Source organism: Lampris incognitus, chromosome 1, assembly GCF_029633865.1.
Source record: "Lampris incognitus isolate fLamInc1 chromosome 1, fLamInc1.hap2, whole genome shotgun sequence".
In the NCBI taxonomy this organism is placed as follows: Eukaryota; Metazoa; Chordata; class Actinopteri; order Lampriformes; family Lampridae; genus Lampris; species Lampris incognitus.
Window position 1 is genome coordinate 96,116,933 of NC_079211.1, and position 16,974 is coordinate 96,133,906.

At 49.8% G+C, this 16,974-nt stretch overlaps 2 protein-coding genes across 2 annotated transcripts in view; both read right to left on the reverse strand.

Annotated features, from left to right (window-relative positions):
- Positions 1-10,237, reverse strand: part of pgm5 (phosphoglucomutase 5) — a 69,882-nt gene extending 59,645 nt beyond the window's left edge. The window contains exon 1 of the mRNA XM_056280679.1: positions 9,551-10,237. Within this exon, the coding sequence (XP_056136654.1) occupies positions 9,551-9,808 (258 nt within the window). The 5' untranslated portion in view covers positions 9,809-10,237. The remainder of the gene's footprint in view (positions 1-9,550) is intronic.
- Positions 10,238-13,725: 3,488 nt separating this feature from the next.
- Positions 13,726-14,775, reverse strand: foxd5 (forkhead box D5). The gene has a single exon (XM_056293988.1). It carries the CDS (start codon positions 14,773-14,775, stop codon positions 13,726-13,728), a length of 1,050 nt encoding a protein of 349 aa, XP_056149963.1.
- Positions 14,776-16,974: the final 2,199 nt, after the last annotated feature.

Below are 16,974 nucleotides of genomic sequence, written 5' to 3' on the forward strand. Positions count from 1 at the left end.
CGGGGTCGTTCCAAACAGGCCCTGGTTCCCTGCGCAGGAGTGGGCCATCCACTCCTTGCAGAATTCCTTTTTTACCCCGGCTGTCTCTAGCCAGAGACGTCTGCGCGAAAGGGTGGAGGCAGCTGCGCTAGAACCGCACTCTAGAGCGATGGAATACAGCAGCGATCCCAGGGAGTCAGCTATGCGTTCCATTTCCAAGATGTACTCACAACCTGCTTCGCTGGCCACTACGTCACCGAACTCGGCCCCGTCGATACCTGCTGTAGCGATGGCGGCTTTGCTTTGCTCGACGTTTGATAGGCTGCAGAGCTTGCGCATGTACGCCGTTATCATCCCAGCCGTTGAGACGAGTCCAGCTGCGCGTGTACTGGCGTGCCATGCATCACACGCGTAACGATCCACCTGTTGGCCCCACTGCGAAGGGTGTTTGGGAGTATCGCGAGACCCCACCTTGGTGTTAGGGTTGAACGATAAAATGTCCCTCTCTGGTTGCGGAATTTTCCAGTCTTTGTAGTTGAGGTTCCTAACCTCGACTGCTAAGACGTCAACCCCCTTCTGACTGAACTTTGAGGACGATTTAAGTAGCGGATCCGCCTCCGCCCGCTTAAACGCTCGTTCGATGTGAGGATAAGGTGGTAGAGTGGAGTCCCTGACCCTCTCTGCCATTCGTGGAAAATCGGCTACCACCGGATCTTGAGGATTGCCCGGCTCGGTAACGATGTCGGCAGACTTGACCGCTCGCGCGAACAGATCGCGGAAACTGGCGAGGAATGTTTCGGACCCACGTTGCATGGCGTCGCCATCTTTGTTTGGTTGAGACGAACTTGGCTGGTCGTCTTCCACGCCCTGATCGTCTACTTCCTCAGGCAGTGAATCCTCGGGTTCCGCACCCGCCGAATAACATGCCACGGATTCACCAGGGAGAGATAGGATCTCATTGATCCAGTCCTCTCTAACTATCCCGGATGGTGGGATAGCCTCTGGCTCCGGAGGGATGCTAATGCTAGCCGCCGTCCCGTGACTGTAGCTAGGAAGCATCGGAGGGATGTTGCTAGCCTCCGCCCCATGGCTATAGCTAGGTAGCACCATGCTAGCCGCCTCGTTAGCAGGTGCGAAGGGATCTGCAAGTCCCCATCTTTGACGGTACAGGGCAGCCCACCTTTGGCGCCCCGATCCTCTGATGGTTTTACAGAAATTGCAGTCGATCTCATTACGGTCTACATCCCTCAAGTAGCCCGTGTAGTGAACATGCGGGATATGGGAGACACAGTCCGGATGGGGGTCCCATTGGAGCGTCGCCGGTTTAACACACCTGCACCAAGCGTAGAATCCGGCCACATCGACCGGATTAACAAACATCTTGGCGATAAAAGCTAAGCTAACTATAAGTTAGTATCTAATATACCAGTATATCACTAGATTACTTGCGTATTTGCAGTTTTCCTCTTAGTCCCAGCGAGAGAGAAACAGCCATCGACCGATCTCATTTAGTTGGAGATGGAAAGAGGAATAGCGCTTCCGGTGGGCGTGCCAATACGGGGTCGGTGGGAGGACATATGACCACAGGGGGTCATATTGTCCGGGATTGGCACGGGGAATGCACCTCCATCGTTTTTCTTTTTTCCAGCGAGCTATTGTGGATGATGTCACAATGCAATAACCCTCTCAGCCATTTTGGAGTACGTGAAATGTTACACATTATTGCAGATATAGTTTATTGTAAACAAGTTTAAAGTAGTAATAAGATTTTGCATCTTGAGCTTAACACTGCCATCTATCAATCTGACTGTAAAAGGCATCTACCTGTATGGCGATCACACCGTTTTCAACATGGCAAAATTATCCTTCATTTAATTACTTGTTATTGACAACAAAAGCTACATAAAGCATTCAAACTTTGAGGAAACATTTTTGAAACCAAAAAAGTGAAAACACAATATTCAAAGATCAGACATAAACTCTTTGAACTCAGATCATTATGGGTTGATATTGTATACATCATGTAAAGTAAAAATTTTAAAGTAGATTTTGCAAATTCTAGTCATTGTAAATTTGATATACTTCAATGAATCACCCAAAACCAAGTATGTGATTTCATATCTCATATCTCCATGAATGAATACCACAGAATGTCTGGATTACAATAATAAAAATTTCTGTTAATGAAATTTCCAGAGGCAATGATATAAAGACAGTGCCAGGCAAAATGCTATCATTCTTTTCAGTCCAATTACATTTTATTTCTATAGCACTTTAGCAAAGTGTTTGTCACAAAGACACTTTACAGACATACAAACAATTTAGAGAAAAATAACTTAAGGCATCTGCTGAAGTTTTGGGGTCAACGTTCCCCCTAAAAAAATTTCAGCGGTGGTACTGTTGTCTGTGCTGTATATCCACGAACATGTGATGCCACCCCATATTCATGAGCATTGAAATTGCTTAAAATTTCAGCGTTTTCCCTAGGTTGGTGTAAGACTTAGGTGTACATGTTTGGCGGGGGATTTGGGGGTTCTCCCCCAAGAAAATTTTATGTTTTTCAATTAAAAACAATGCAATTTTACATCAGTTTGGACCATTATTTAATATGTGTACAAATAGTTGGAAAAGCTAGAGCAGATAAACAACATCCAAAAAGCTTAAAGGGACAGTTCACCCCAAAATAAAAAAATACCCGCTTTTTTCCTCTTAGCTGTAGAGCTATTTATCCATCTGGATCATTTTGGTGTGAGTTGCCGAGTTTTGGAGATATCACCCATATGTATGCCTCCTCTCAAATACAATGGAACTTGATGGCACTTGGCTTCTGTTGCTCAAAGTGCAAAAAATGTTTTTGTAAAACTCAATAGCAATGTCTCTTTCCAGAAATCATGACCCAGTTACTCAAGATAATCCACAGAACTTGACGTGTGTAGTTTCGTGTAGTTCGGTCTAAGAAAATAGTCCCTACATGAACCTGCTCATAACAAGGTCTGTGGATTATCTTGAGCAACTTGGTCATGATTTCTGGAAAGACATTAAAAAAAATTGTTTTGCCACTTTGTGCAGCACAAGCTGAGGGTCATCCAGTTCCATTTTATTCGTGAGAAGGCAGACATCTCAATGGCTGATATCTCTAACAGTCGTTAACTCACAAACTCACACCAAAACAATAGAGATGGATAAATAGCACAGGTAAGAGGAAAAAAAAAACTTTTGATTTTGAGGTGAACTGTCCCTTTAAAAACAAAACTTGTTAAAGAAGTCCATTGGGGACCAACTACAACCATTAGATCTGGTGGGAAAGTCGTTTAGTTAGTTTTGATGCTATCCACACTGATTGATTTTACATTCATTTGGCTTAGGTGATGCCTTTGGGTGCTGCACCTAAGCTTTATAATGGTAGGGGAAACCCTGGCTAACCTTTTCTTTTGCAAGGTCTTCGTGCCGAGGGTGATGGTTGCCCCTGGCACATTAACACGGGCTCCTCAGCAGGTCAGCAGGTCCAGGCCAATGATGCACAGGTCTTGGATGTTGGCGAGCCAGAACTCGTGCACCAGCTGTCTCCAGCCTGGACTCACAGTGACATCTTCCCTCTCATGCCAGCCTTTTCTCCTGTCACTGTCATCAGCTGGCGGTTGGTTCGTGATCATGCCACCAAGAGTGGGCCGGCGGTGCCTGGGAGGATGCCAGGCTGCACCAGGGAAATGGTAGACCCCATGTCTACCAGGGCCAGGCAGGGGCGATTGTCGAGTTGGTAGTCCAGATACAGTCCTTTGGTGTGACCTAGGCGGCCAACCGGCTTGCATCAGCCTTGAAGGTGGGCTGGAGACTGGAGTGGCAGTCCCCTCACTAGGCTGCACTGCCATCATTTCCCCGCCGAATGGGTGACTCTGGCTTTTGGTGCTAGTGCTGGGCAGTCGCGGGCTATGAGATCAAGCTCATCACACCAGTAACAGTGGTCAGTCAGCTAGGGTGGACTTCGCCTGGATGTTGGAGGCCATCACCGAGACTGCTGTAGTGGAACTTGAACTCGGTAGACCTCTTCTACCCCCTGCTCTTCATCATAGTCAGCCAAACTGACGTGCGGTTGGTGAATGGGGGTCTTCTGCTGGGTAAGTTGTGTCGAGAGTATCACCTCAGCCTGTTCAGCTTCACAGAAAGCCTCGCTAAGGGATTGGGGCATGGCAAGGTGGATATGCTGGTGCAACTGCACTGGCATGAGCCCCTGCAGGAAAGCGTGGAGGGCCAGCTCCTCTTGTGCAGCTGCATTAAACTGAGGATAACCATGTCACGCGTGCAGCTGCACATCTGCGGCAAAGGTGCCCAGACTCTCTCCCTCTTGGTGCTGGCGGCTGGCTAGCTGCTCCCTGCTCTGCTCAATGAAGGTTCGTTGCCCGAATCCCCTCTCCAGCACTATGGACAGGGCCTGGAGGTCCCACTGCTCCGCTGGGGCTAGATTGAGGAGCACCTTCAAAGCCTTTCTCTCCACTGCCAGAGCCAGGTGGATGGCAGCTTCTTCATTGCTCCATCCACTGTGCCATGCTGCTAATTGGACTTGCAAGAGGTACAGCTCTAGCCGTGTCATCCCGTTGTACTTGCACAGCTTGGCTGGTGTTCTATGCATCTCTCCCGGTCGCTAGGGGGCGGTCAGTAGCGGCAGGCAGCAGGCATTCCCCAGTGCTGGGGCCTGAGGTAAAGGCCCACCACTCTCACTGGGAAACTTCAAGCTCCAGAATGGGTTGGTGTACCAGAGGTGGTAAGCGATCAGAGGAGGAAACGACTGCCTGCAGCTGTTGGTGTCCAATGTGCTCTGGCCCAGGGTCTCGAGATGGCCCATGGCTCATTGGGGGTGGGGTACTACGGGAACACCAAGACCCTCCACCGCCTCAGGGGGTGGTTCTACTGGCCTGGCTGTTGATGAGATGTGGAGCTACACCTGCACTGCTGCGACTACTGCACTGCCCGGAAGGGACCACCCCAGTGCTCCCACACCCCACTGCACCAGTACTTGGTGGGGGCCCCAATGGAGCGAGTAGAGGTGGACATACTTGGGCCTTTCCTTTCACTGACTCCAGCAACCGCTATCTCCTTGTGGTTATGGACTACTTCACAAAGTGGCCAGAGGCATATGTGGTGCCGGATCAGAGCGCCACCATAACAGCAGAGAGGCTGGTGGATGAGAGCTTCACCCACTTGGGAGTTCCCGCCAAGCTCCACAGTGACCAGGAGTGGAATTTCAAGTCCCAGTCTTCAGTGAGGTCTGCTGGCAGCTGGGGGGGAACAAGACGAGGATGATACTGCTCCATCCTCAAACCAATGGGCTGGTGGAGCGGTTCAACCGCACCCTAGCCACCCAGCTTGCCATCTTCACCAGCCAACACAAGCGGGATTAGGACTGCCACCTGCCCCTGGTCCAGTGGTCCTACAGGATTGCTGTCCAGGAGTCCAGCCAATGTACACCTGCTACCCTCATGTTTGGGCGGGAGCTCCAGATACCGCTGGACTTGGTGTTCAATACCCTGCCCGAGCCTGAGATTGCCGGGGGGAAGAAATGGGACTACTTCCGAAGACTGAGGGATTGCCTGCAGGTGGTCCATGACTACACCCGCCGGGCCCAAGACGACTCCGGTGTACGGCAGAAGAGGAACTATGACACACCATGCCTTAGGCAGGCATTCGTGCAAGGGGACAAGGTATGAGTGTGTTGTCCCATTTGCAAGCTTCAAAGCCACTGTCAGGGGCCTGATGAGGTCATGGGCCAGCTGTCTGAGGTGATGTATCAGGCATGCCTGCCCGGCCGGGGGGCACTTAATCATGATGCACAAGGACAGACTCTCCCCATACCGCTATCCTACTCCACCTGTTGTTGGGGAGGGGGGCGACAGTAGCACCCAATGAGCCGATCAGTGTGCCTCTCCTCCAGTTGCGCTTCCTGTCAGCCCCAGGCGGCCTGTCGACAGCACCCTAGTCATTTCAGGTACTATGTGTTGGGTGATGGGGTCGCCGAGGACAACTAACCCCTCAGATGGGGGCTATGTAGCAACCGGTGGAGGCGGTCACTCTAACTATCGACATTTCTGCACTGGGGGAGCGCAAGGGCTCATGGGACTGTTAATGTTCCAAGTTGAAATCGTTATTTTAGTGATATTGTGTTCATGCTTTAATTGTCGTGGTTATGGTTATGTTATGTGGTTCTCAGTGTTTGTGTGACCAGGGCAACTGAATTATTGATGAATTATTGGTGTCGCCCCCTCTGCCGCCCAATGACTGCTGGGAGAGGCTCCAGCATCCTCGCGACCCTGAGAGCAAGATAAGCGGCTTGGATAATGGACGGATGGCTGGATGATCATGTCGTATACTGGCGACATCTGGTGGTATGAGGCCCAACCAGCTCCTGATGGTGAGACGCCGTTGATAGGGACGTCTCCGAACGTATTAACCAAAGAAAATAAACCAGATCCACGCTTGACAAGCACGAGTTCTTGCAATTCCTTATGACAATGAGTTATTTGAGTACTTCAGTTCATGTAAGTCCAACGTTGAGACACACTCGTCTCTTGAGCGTCCAGCAGAGATTATAGCCTAACTGTCGAGATTCTAAGTAAATGGAGATAAAACTTTTTTTTTATACTCCACGTACACTCACCGGCCACTTTATTAGGCACACCTGTCCAACTGCTCGTTAACGCAAATGTCTAATCAGCCAATCACATGGCAGCAACTCAATGCATTTAGGCATGTAGACATGGTCAAGACGATCTGCTGCAGTTCAAACCGAGCATCAGAATGGGGAAGAAAGGTGATTTAAGTGACTTTGAACGTGGCATGGTTGTTGGTGCCAGACGGGCTGGTCTGAGTATTTCAGAAACTGCTGATCTGCTGGGATTTTCACGCACAACCATCTCTAGGGTTTACAGAGAATGGTCCGAAAAAGAGAAAATATCCAGTGAGCGGCAGTTCTGTGGGCGAAAATGCCTTGTTGATGCCAGAGGTCAGAGGAGAATGGCCAGACTGGTTCGAGCTGATAGAAAGGCAACAGTAACTCAAATAACCACTCATTACAACCGAGGTATGCAGAAGAGCATCTCTGAACGCACAACACGTCGAACCTTGAGGCAGATGGGCTACAGCAGCAGAAGACCACACCGGGTGCCACTCCTGTCAGCTAAGAACAGGAAACTGAGGCTACAATTCGCACAGGCTCACCAAAATTGGACAATAGAAGATTGGAAAAACGTTGCCTGGTCTGATGAGTCTCGATTTCTGCTGCGACATTCGGATGGTAGGGTCAGAATTTGGCGTCAACAACATGAAAGCATGGATCCATCCTGCCTTGTATCAACGGTTCAGGCTGGTGGTGTAATGGTGTGGGGGATATCTTCTTGGCACACTTTGGGCCCCTTAGTACCAATTGAGCATCGTGTCAACGCCACAGCCTACCTGAGTATTGTTACTGACCATGTCCACCTCTTCATGACCACAGTGTTCCCATCTTCTGATGGCTACTTCCAGCAGGATAACGCGCCATGTCATAAAGCTCGAATCATCTCAGACTGGTTTCTTGAACATGACAATGAGTTCACTGTACTCAAATGGCCTCCACAGTCACCAGATCTCAATCCAATAGAGCACCTTTAGGATGTGGTGGACCGGGAGATTCGCATCATGGATGTGCAGCCGACAAATCTGCAGCAACTGCGTGATGCTATCATGTCAATATGGACAAAACTCTCTGAGGAATGTTTCCAGTACCTTGTTGAATCTATGCCACGAAGGATTAAGGCAGTTCTGAAGGCAAAAGGGGGTCCAACCCGGTACTAGCAAGGTGTACCTAATAAAGTGGCCAGTGAGTGTATGTATGTATGTATGTATGTGCTGTTTACGTCCACGGAGCTAAGCATTTCTTTTGAGGGGAAAGTTTTGCTGTCTACTCTACAGTGTAGTTGTGCTGGGCATTTTCTAACGGCCCGCTGGCAACGTGTCGGGCGAAGCGTCTACGTGAAAGTGAAGTTTAAAAATAGTCTCAGCGATGACGTTAGGTGTTCTTTGGGACCTAAACTGGACAAGTCTGCCAAGGCCTTGAGTTGAAAAATGTTTTGAGCGCGTCATCATTCCGCGGGTGACTAATGGGCGGCCTTTTTAAAAAAAAAAAAAGCAAGACCACGGAGCTCTTATCTTAGTGTGTTATCTTAATACTAATGGACCATGGGAGTCCTCTTGATTTAGAGCTGTGTGTTTTGCTACTTATAAAGCGGTAATGGCATTGGCGTCTTATAATTCAGCCCCTTACGTTTCAGCGATTCTAAATAAAAAGTGTCCTCACTGGAGAGAAATTCAGTCTCTTGACCTCACCGTATCCCTATCATTCAGCTTGTTCGGAGAGAGGGGGGGGAGAGGGGGGGAGAGAGAGAGAGGGGAGGAGAGAGAGAGGGGAGGAGAGAGGGGAGAGAGAGAGAGAATGAGAACGAGAACGAGAACGGGAAAAAAGAGAGACCGACGGAGTAACAACTATACATTTCCAATCGGTTACTTTGTAACGAAGTAAAATATCGAATATAGCTGGAAGACACTTTGTAACGAAGTAACATATCGAATATAGCTGGAAGACACTTTGTAACGAAGTAACATATCGAATATAGCTGGAAGACACTGGATGTTATTCCTGTACCAACTTCAAAAGGACAAGATATGTCAAACAGCTTATGTGTGAGCGCTGATACTCATGCTACGTATTGTTTTGATGCCACATGACAGGGGATCCCCGAAGCCGCTAGTCTGGCCTGGAGGAGGCGGGGGGGGTGGCATGCGTGGGCAGGAAAGTGGAGCAGGATGGATGGAAGTGCCGATAAGGCAGACAGCAAGAGCACATTTGGCTGGGCCAGCAGAAAGAAAAAAGAAGGACTGATCTGAAAAACAAATTATATTCTCTTCAGATTTTCCTTTGGAGCTCGTCCAAACTCATCAGAAAGATCTGAGAGCAGCCCTCCCCCCCCCTTCTCTCATTCCCTCTGCTGCCTCTCTCTTGTGTGGCCTCTAAGAGCCGTGATAGGCTTTGATCGGCGACCAGTTCTCGGCTGCTTAATGCGTATTCCTCTCATCCAGTCTTGAATGAAGTTTCACATTCGGGCGAAGTAGCTTAGGTGGGTGGTCAAGTTGAAATGATACGAGTCAAAACAAAACGAGGAGGGATAATGCATGACCGCCTCATCATCATCATCATCATCACATAGATGTGTGTGTGTGTGTGGGGGGGGGGGTTAATTGGACTCGTACCCAGAAATAAAGGTCCAATGCGTTTGAAGTGCGTTCAGTGGAAACCAAGCAGCAGTCAGGGACCAAAAAAAGCTCACAAGTCACTACCATATGAAGCTTTCCAGACATTATCGGGTGGTCCTTCCACTACAGTATTTCTAGGTCAAAGGCCATCTTGTATAAGAGCCATTTTAATAGGTTGACCACACAGCCGTGCGTTCTCACCTATCTGTAGATTGCAACTTTGCGGGCTATACCGGTATATTAACAACAATTAGTGGAACATGCCGCCTCCCCCCGCCCCCCCTTGCCTTACCCCGTTGGCAGCTGCCATCTGGACTATGATTTCGGTGGCGGCTCGGCTGAAATACCGTCCGTCGCTGCCCACCACCATGGTGCAGCCCTGCCGGTCCCGCAGGTCGATGGACGACAACACACTCTGGATGTAGTTGTGCAGGTAGTTCTTCTTCCCCTCAAACACCGAGGTCTTCCTCCGCAGTCCATTGGTGCCGGGCCGCTGGTCATCGAAGGGGGTCGTCTGGACCGTCACCACCGGGATGGGGCTGGTCTCCATCCTGCGCCGAACCCGAACGAGACTCCGGTGACAACTGATCTCGGCGAGTCTGTAAGCGAGGGTCCCTCAAGTCCCGCGAGCCGAACGTAGGCTTATCTGGCCTGAACCGAGCGGGGGAGCTGGCGCGCGGGCCCAAACTGGACCTCGTCCGTCCGCCTAGGATGCGCCTCAGACGATGCGCCTCACTCTCCGGAAGCGCGGCTCAACTCAGCAGCCTCTGCCCAAGTGACAGCGTTCCAATACACAACCCCACGGTGCAACGAGCCGGATATGATAAGAGACCTGTTTTTGGGTGGTGGTGGGTAGGGGTTTACTGGTCCACTGGAGTGAATTTTAGCCCCGCGACGCCGGTGGTTACTTGCGTGAGTTCAGCCGCCGCAAGAAAAGCTGAGTCGCGCGCCAGCAAGTGAGCAAACTCCGCTCTGCCGCATGTCGCCTCCCCTCTTCCCCCTAATAAGCCCGACGCTCCGCAAGGACAACCGCCTGCTGGTGGGGGGGGGGGGGGGGAGAGAAGATCTCAGGGAGGTCTACTAGAGCAGTGTTTCTCAACCGGGGGTCCGCGGACCCCTAGTGGTCCGTGGTGTAATTGCAAGGGGTCCGTGAAAATAAAATATCTTTTAAAAAAAAAGATCCTATGACATTTATAGAAATAGGAATTATTTTACTCAAATGTGACTGAGACCTTTATGTACCTAAACTATAAAGGGTAACAGGACTTTTTTCTCTAATTACATCTGTTTCACAAGTGTAATTTATTGTATTTTAATAAGAGATCTCGCTCCCGTTTGCATCGTTAAAAGTTACTGCATAAAAATTCTGTTTTGTTACATATATCTGAAAGTTACTGAATACATATTCTGTTTTGTTACATATATCTGAAAGTTACTGAATACATATTCTGTTTTGTTACATATATCTGAAAGTTACTGCATACATATTCTGTTTTGTTACATATATCTGAAAGTTACTGAATACATATTCTGTTTTGTTACATATATCTGAAAGTTACTGAATACATATTCTGTTTTGTTACATATATCTGAAAGTTACTGAATACATATTCTGTGTTGTTACATATATCTGAAAGTTACTGCATAAGAATTGTTTTGTTAACTATATCTAAGTTACAACTGAAAGCTCTTATTTTTGCCCCAAAGAGTGAATAAATGCTGTAATGCAATTTAAAATGCAGTCTCTACTGTTTCTATCAAATTGCAACCCCCCTCCCCCAAGATCAGGTGGAGGGGTCCTCAGGGTAGATCAAAAATACGCAGGGGGTCCAGGACCCCAAAAAGGTTCAGAACCACTGGGCCTTAGAGTACCGGACAAGTCAGCTGTGCCAAGCGCTAAAAATAACCCCGCCCCCCGGAGCGCGCGGCGGGAATTGTGTCGGGCGCTCGTCGCCCGCAACCGGACACTCCTTGTGTCTTGTCACAGTCGCCCGTTATACACAGTGGCCCATTTGTAAAACACGGCCAAAGGGGAGGGCGGCGGGGACGCGGTCACGATCCCCTTTTTAACTCGGAGCCACGGGGGGGGGGGGGGGGGGCAAGCGTGTTCTTAGCCGTGGAAGAGTGACCGTTTAAAACTCATTTGACAGCTAGGAGAGAAAAGAGTAAAAAAAAAATTTGTTTTTTTCTAGTAAGCATATGCACGGCATACACGCGCGCGCTACATGTCAAACTGGAGAGATTTATAACAGGGTTATAACCTTCCTTGATTGCAGGTACGACGCCACGCGGCACCATTCGCCCAAAGGGGACGGAAAGGGGGGGATGGTAGTGTTTTTTTATGAATTTGTTTAACGGAGTGTGGGTGTGTGTGGGGTGGGGGGGGGTGGGGGGGTCATCGCCCTGCACCACCACCACCACCACCCCCCTCCCCCCTCAAATCGACCCCTGCTTATACAGCCGTGCCGTCAACAGTTAGTTTTACGCACCTGTTTTGAGGGGGGGAGGGAGGGGGAGGGGGTGAGAGACTATAATTTAACGTCCCATCAGCGTGGGCCATGGCACGCCAAACGATATCTGAACGCAAACGCTTTGCCTAGGTTTGAATTCCTCCATCTCTCCCCCCCCCCAAAAAAACAGCAAACTTTGTTAATGAAGATGGTAATGATTTTAAATGAGCTAAAATGGATGAGTGGATTCATTAAAAACAAACAAAACCAAAGGACGGACGCTGCGTTTCAGCGCGCGGAGTGAAGGGCACGCGCTAGCCAGCGCTTCGCCTGTACCTTCAAAACTTGGCTAACAGCGACACCTCGCGGTATCTCCGGGGAACGGAAGCTGGGAAAATTCATTTCACAGCGGCAGGCTTTATACGCGGAAACCCCCCCCCCCCCCCCCCCCCAGAGCGCATTAGGCAGCAAACGTTACACAGTTTATGGAAATAATAGTGGTCGGTTTTATTTGTATAGCCCATTACCACACATTTCAACTTGTTATGAAGCTCCCCTCTAAACCAGCCTTCAATATTCGTGTCCATTGCTGTAGGGATCGAGTCGGGCCTGTGAAAGCCCCAGCTGGCATCCGTATTATCCAACACCATGTGAGAGGGCAGAAAGAATATACAATCAACTCCCATATTTTCGTAATGTGTGTGTGTGTGTGTGTGTGTGTGTGTGGTGTTAGTGTGTGTGTGTGTGTGTGGTATTAGTGTAGATAGCGGGACCCGAAAACTGAAGCACTTATGATCCTAATTCTTTTTGGAGGTGGTAGGTATTGTCTCAGAGAGTAAGGGGGAAATCCCAGATAATTAAAATTATGCATGATTATGCATAAATATGCAAAATATGCATTTATCTAAAAATGGCTAAAAACCACTTTTCTCTGCGTTTCAGATGATTCTGAGCATTTGGGGGGAGGGAGTTGGAGTGGGGGGGTTGTTTGGAGGCAGGCGGTCAGCTGGCAGGATGAAGAGGAGGGAGATCTAGACGGGTGGAGAACCAAACCGCTACATTGTAGCGGGCTTCTTCTAGTCTACAATACAATGTCATTCTCAGTAATCATCAAGTTTTGCTGTACAAGGCCCGAAGACTTCAGAGCCGTCAGGCGAGTTTTACTTTCCGGTAATACCTACCTATGGTGTAGATTATTGGGTTGCCTCTTGGGAAGGTGGGGTTGCGTTTCCTTTGTTGGGAAAATGCGACTTAATAAGCAAGACAAGAAAGTGATGCATAGTCCTATAATATTCCTATATTATAGGACAAGTGCAAGACAACCACACATTGGATGACTTACATGTTCCTAAGACAGAATATGCATGAGCTGACGTTTACCAAATCGTGACCCGAAGTAAAACACGAGACCGACGAGTCACCTCCAAAACATTTGCATACGAATCAACACAGCGTGCTGTGTCAGGCAATTGGATTGAAATCAGCTTATATCAGAAAAAAAAGGAGCTTCGTCAGAATGTCTCGAGCCATTTATTTTTGCTGGTAGAATCATCACAACGTGCACTCAGCAGACGTGGTGTTCAACTTGACTTTGACAAAAATATATATTAGACCAATGTTTCTCAACCCAGTCCTCAAGGACCCTCCTATCCTGCAGATTCTCATGTAACCCTGCATAGGTAGCCCTGCTTGTACTTACTCGACCAATCATCTCGCAGCGCTTAATTATGCAAGGTGTGCAACGTCTGACAAAATTCATTGCTGATTGGTTGAATAACTACAAACAGGTACCTAATTCAGGGTTGCAAAGAAAATATGCAGGATAGGGGGTCCTTGAGGACTGGGTTGAGAAACACTGTAATTAGACTATCGCCCCTCTTATTTACAACGCTCACGTCAGGAATCACTTTGGACGTCAATGCATATAAATAACATGCAACGTAGGAATGCACAGCCAATGGAAAGCGTTATCGTGCGCGCGCGCGCCGTAAAGCGTAAAGTTTCGTCGCCAAACGCTTTAACAGCGAGAACACGACAGTTGGAGTCGCTCCGTTAGTGAGGGGGCAGCGTTACTCATCGTCGTAGGCGGACAGAACGGAGTCCTCCGGGACTGGAGAAGACTCGCAGGCGAAGTGGCAGGAGGGCCCGCCAGCAGATGGCCGCAAGCGACTGGTCGAAGGAGGACGTGCCGAGCACCCGAGCTGTGCGATGGGGACAGAGGCGGCCTGCTCATGATGCTGTCGATGCTAAACGAACACGTGGCCTGCGCGCCGCGCACGGGCTTGGGCTCCGCGGGGGTTGCTAGGCAACGCTGCGCGCCGACCTTCGCGTGACAGTTCGAACTCGGACGGGCCGGGCGGTAAGGGGAAGTAGGAAGCGCAGTCCTCTCCCGGAGGGGCATGTAGTGGATCGGGGGGCTGCTCGCTTGGCCCCGGACGCAGCACTGGTGCGCGTAAGGCGCGCAATAGCTGAAGTTCGGGTAAAACACCAGCCCGTCTTTGCCGGTCTCCGGCTGGTGCCTCTTAAACCGCTTCCTGCGCCGGAGGAAACTGCCGTTGTCGAACATGTCCTCCGAGGCGGGGTCGAGGGACCAGTAGTTTCCCTTGCCCGGGTTTCCGGGCTCCCTCGGTATCTTGACGAAGCAGTCGTTGAGTGACAGGTTGTGCCTGATGGAGTTCTGCCAAGCGGGGAACTTCTCTCGGTAGTAAGGGAACTTGTTGCTGATGAAATCGCAGATGCCGCTCAGCGTCAGCTTCTTCGGCGGGCTCTGCAGGATGGCCATGGTGATCAGGGCAATGTAGGAGTAGGGCGGCTTCACCCAGCCGCCCGGCGCTCTGCCGGGGAGCGCCGCGTCTGCGCAGAAGCCGACCTCGCTCTCGCCGGACGAGTCCAACTCGAAGCAGTCTAACTCCACCCCGGACTCGGCCGAGGAGCCCGGGTCCGTGGTGCACAGCCGGGCGCGGCGACCCCGCCGGGCAGGCTCGTCTTCTCCGACTACGTCGACTTCGTCCTCCTCCAGAGGCAAGGCGGCGGGCTGTGCAGACTCAGATCCGCCGGAGAGAGTCATGGCCACGTGTGGGGAGCGTTGAAAAACCCGGCGGCGGCGACGCTTGGCTGTGCGTAAATACGCCCGTGTTCGTGCGTAACGGCGCGTACGCTGGCTTGGTTCTTCTCCGCTCCTGGTTGGACGGGTTGTTTGCCGTGGTGCTGGGAGCCCGGAGCTTTTTATATGGCTTTAAAGCCGCACGCTGCCCTGCAGGCCAGTCCCATTCGCCCTCAGGACCTATCAGAGTGGCCCCTCACCGTGGGGAGCCACAACAGACAAGCACACAGGCTGGGGTGGTGGTGGTGGTGGGGGGGCTTTTCATTCAAAACCTACACCTTACAGAGGCTATAGTGTTAACTTTGAGCCCCCCCCCAAAAAAGTTGTAATAAGTGCGTTTCAAGTCCCCGACAGAGGACAGTAACACTCCCATCATGGTGCCATGTGCGCGCAGGGGTTTTCTTCCCAAACGCAACACTGCCAGGCCCGCCGCATCAACCGACTTCACCTGCACACCTCCGAGCAGGAGAACTCTGGTCGCCATCCCGGGTTTCCTGTGTTCGATATTCAAAGTATCCCGGACCCCCCTCCCCCTGCGGTTTGGTTTAGTTTGTCACCTCTGGATGCCCGCGGGTGGCGTGGCCATGAAAATGGCCGTGGTTATAAGGGGCTCCGCTCCCCCCCCCCCCCGCCGCAGGTGTCGGGGAGAACAGGAGGTTTACGCAAGCGCCCTAACGAGGAGATCAGCATCAGAATGGGTAGGAAACGGCCCAGCTGCACCACGGGCTTACGAGCAGCAGCGTGAATGGACGGATGAATGGATGAATATGAGCGCGCAGCGTCCTTCAAAGCGAACCGGTCCAACACGCGGATATATATATATATATATATATATATATATATATATATATATATACACTACCGTTCAAAAGTTTGGGATCAGCCAAACAATTTTGTGTTTTCCATGAAAAGTCACACTTATTCACCACCATATGTTGTGAAATGAATAGAAAATAGAGTCAAGACATTGACAAGGTTAGAAATAATGATTTGTATTTGAAATAAGATTTTTTTTACATCAAACTTTGCTTTCGTCAAAGAATCCTCCATTTGCAGCAATTACAGCATTGCAGACCTTTGGCATTCTAGCTGTTAATTTGTTGAGGTAATCTGGAGAAATTGCACCCCACGCTTCCAGAAGCAGCTCCCACAAGTTGGATTGGTTGGATGGGCACTTCTTGCGTACCATACGGTCAAGCTGCTCCCACAACAGCTCAATGGGGTTCAGATCTGGTGACTGCGCTGGCCACTCCATTACCGATAGAATACCAGCTGCCTGCTTCTGCTCTAAATAGTTCTTGCACAATTTGGAGGTGTGTTTAGGGTCATTGTCCTGTTGTAGGATGAAATTGGCTCCAATCAAGCGCTGTCCACTGGGTATGGCATGGCGTTGCAAAATGGAGTGATAGCCTTCCTTATTCAGAATCCCTTTTACCCTGTACAAATCTCCCACCTTCCCAGCACCAAAGCAACCCCAGACCATCACATTACCTCCACCATGCTTAACAGATGGCGTCAGGCATTCTTCCAGCATCTTTTCATTTGTTCTGCGTCTCACAAACGTTCTTCTTTGTGATCCAAACACCTCAAACTTGGATTCATCCGTCCACAACACTTTTTTCCAGTCTTCCTCTGTCCAATGTCCGTGTTCTTTTGCCCATCTTAATCTTTTTCTTTTATTGGTCAGTCTCAGATATGGCTTTTTCTTTGCCACTCTGCCCTGAAGCCCAGAATCCCGCAGCCGCCTCTTCACTGTAGATGTTGACACTGGTGTTTTGCGGGTACTATTTAATGAAGATGCCAGTTGGGGACCTGTGAGGCGTCTGTTTCTCAAACTAGAGACTCTAATGTACTTATCTTCTTGCTCAGTTGTGCAACGCGGCCTCCCACTTCTTTTTCTACTCTGGTTAGAGCCTGTTTGTGCTGTCCTCTGAAGGGAGTAGTACACACCGGTGTAGGAAATCTTCAATTTCTTAGCAATTTCTCGCATGGAATAGCCTTCATTTCTAAGAACAAGAATAGACTGTCGAGTTTCAGATGAAAGTTCTCTTTTTCTGGCCATTTTGAGCGTTTAATTGACCCCACAAATGTGATGCTCCAGAAACTCAATCTGCTCAAAGGAAGGTCAGTTTTGTAGCTTCTGTAACGAGCTAAACTGTTTTC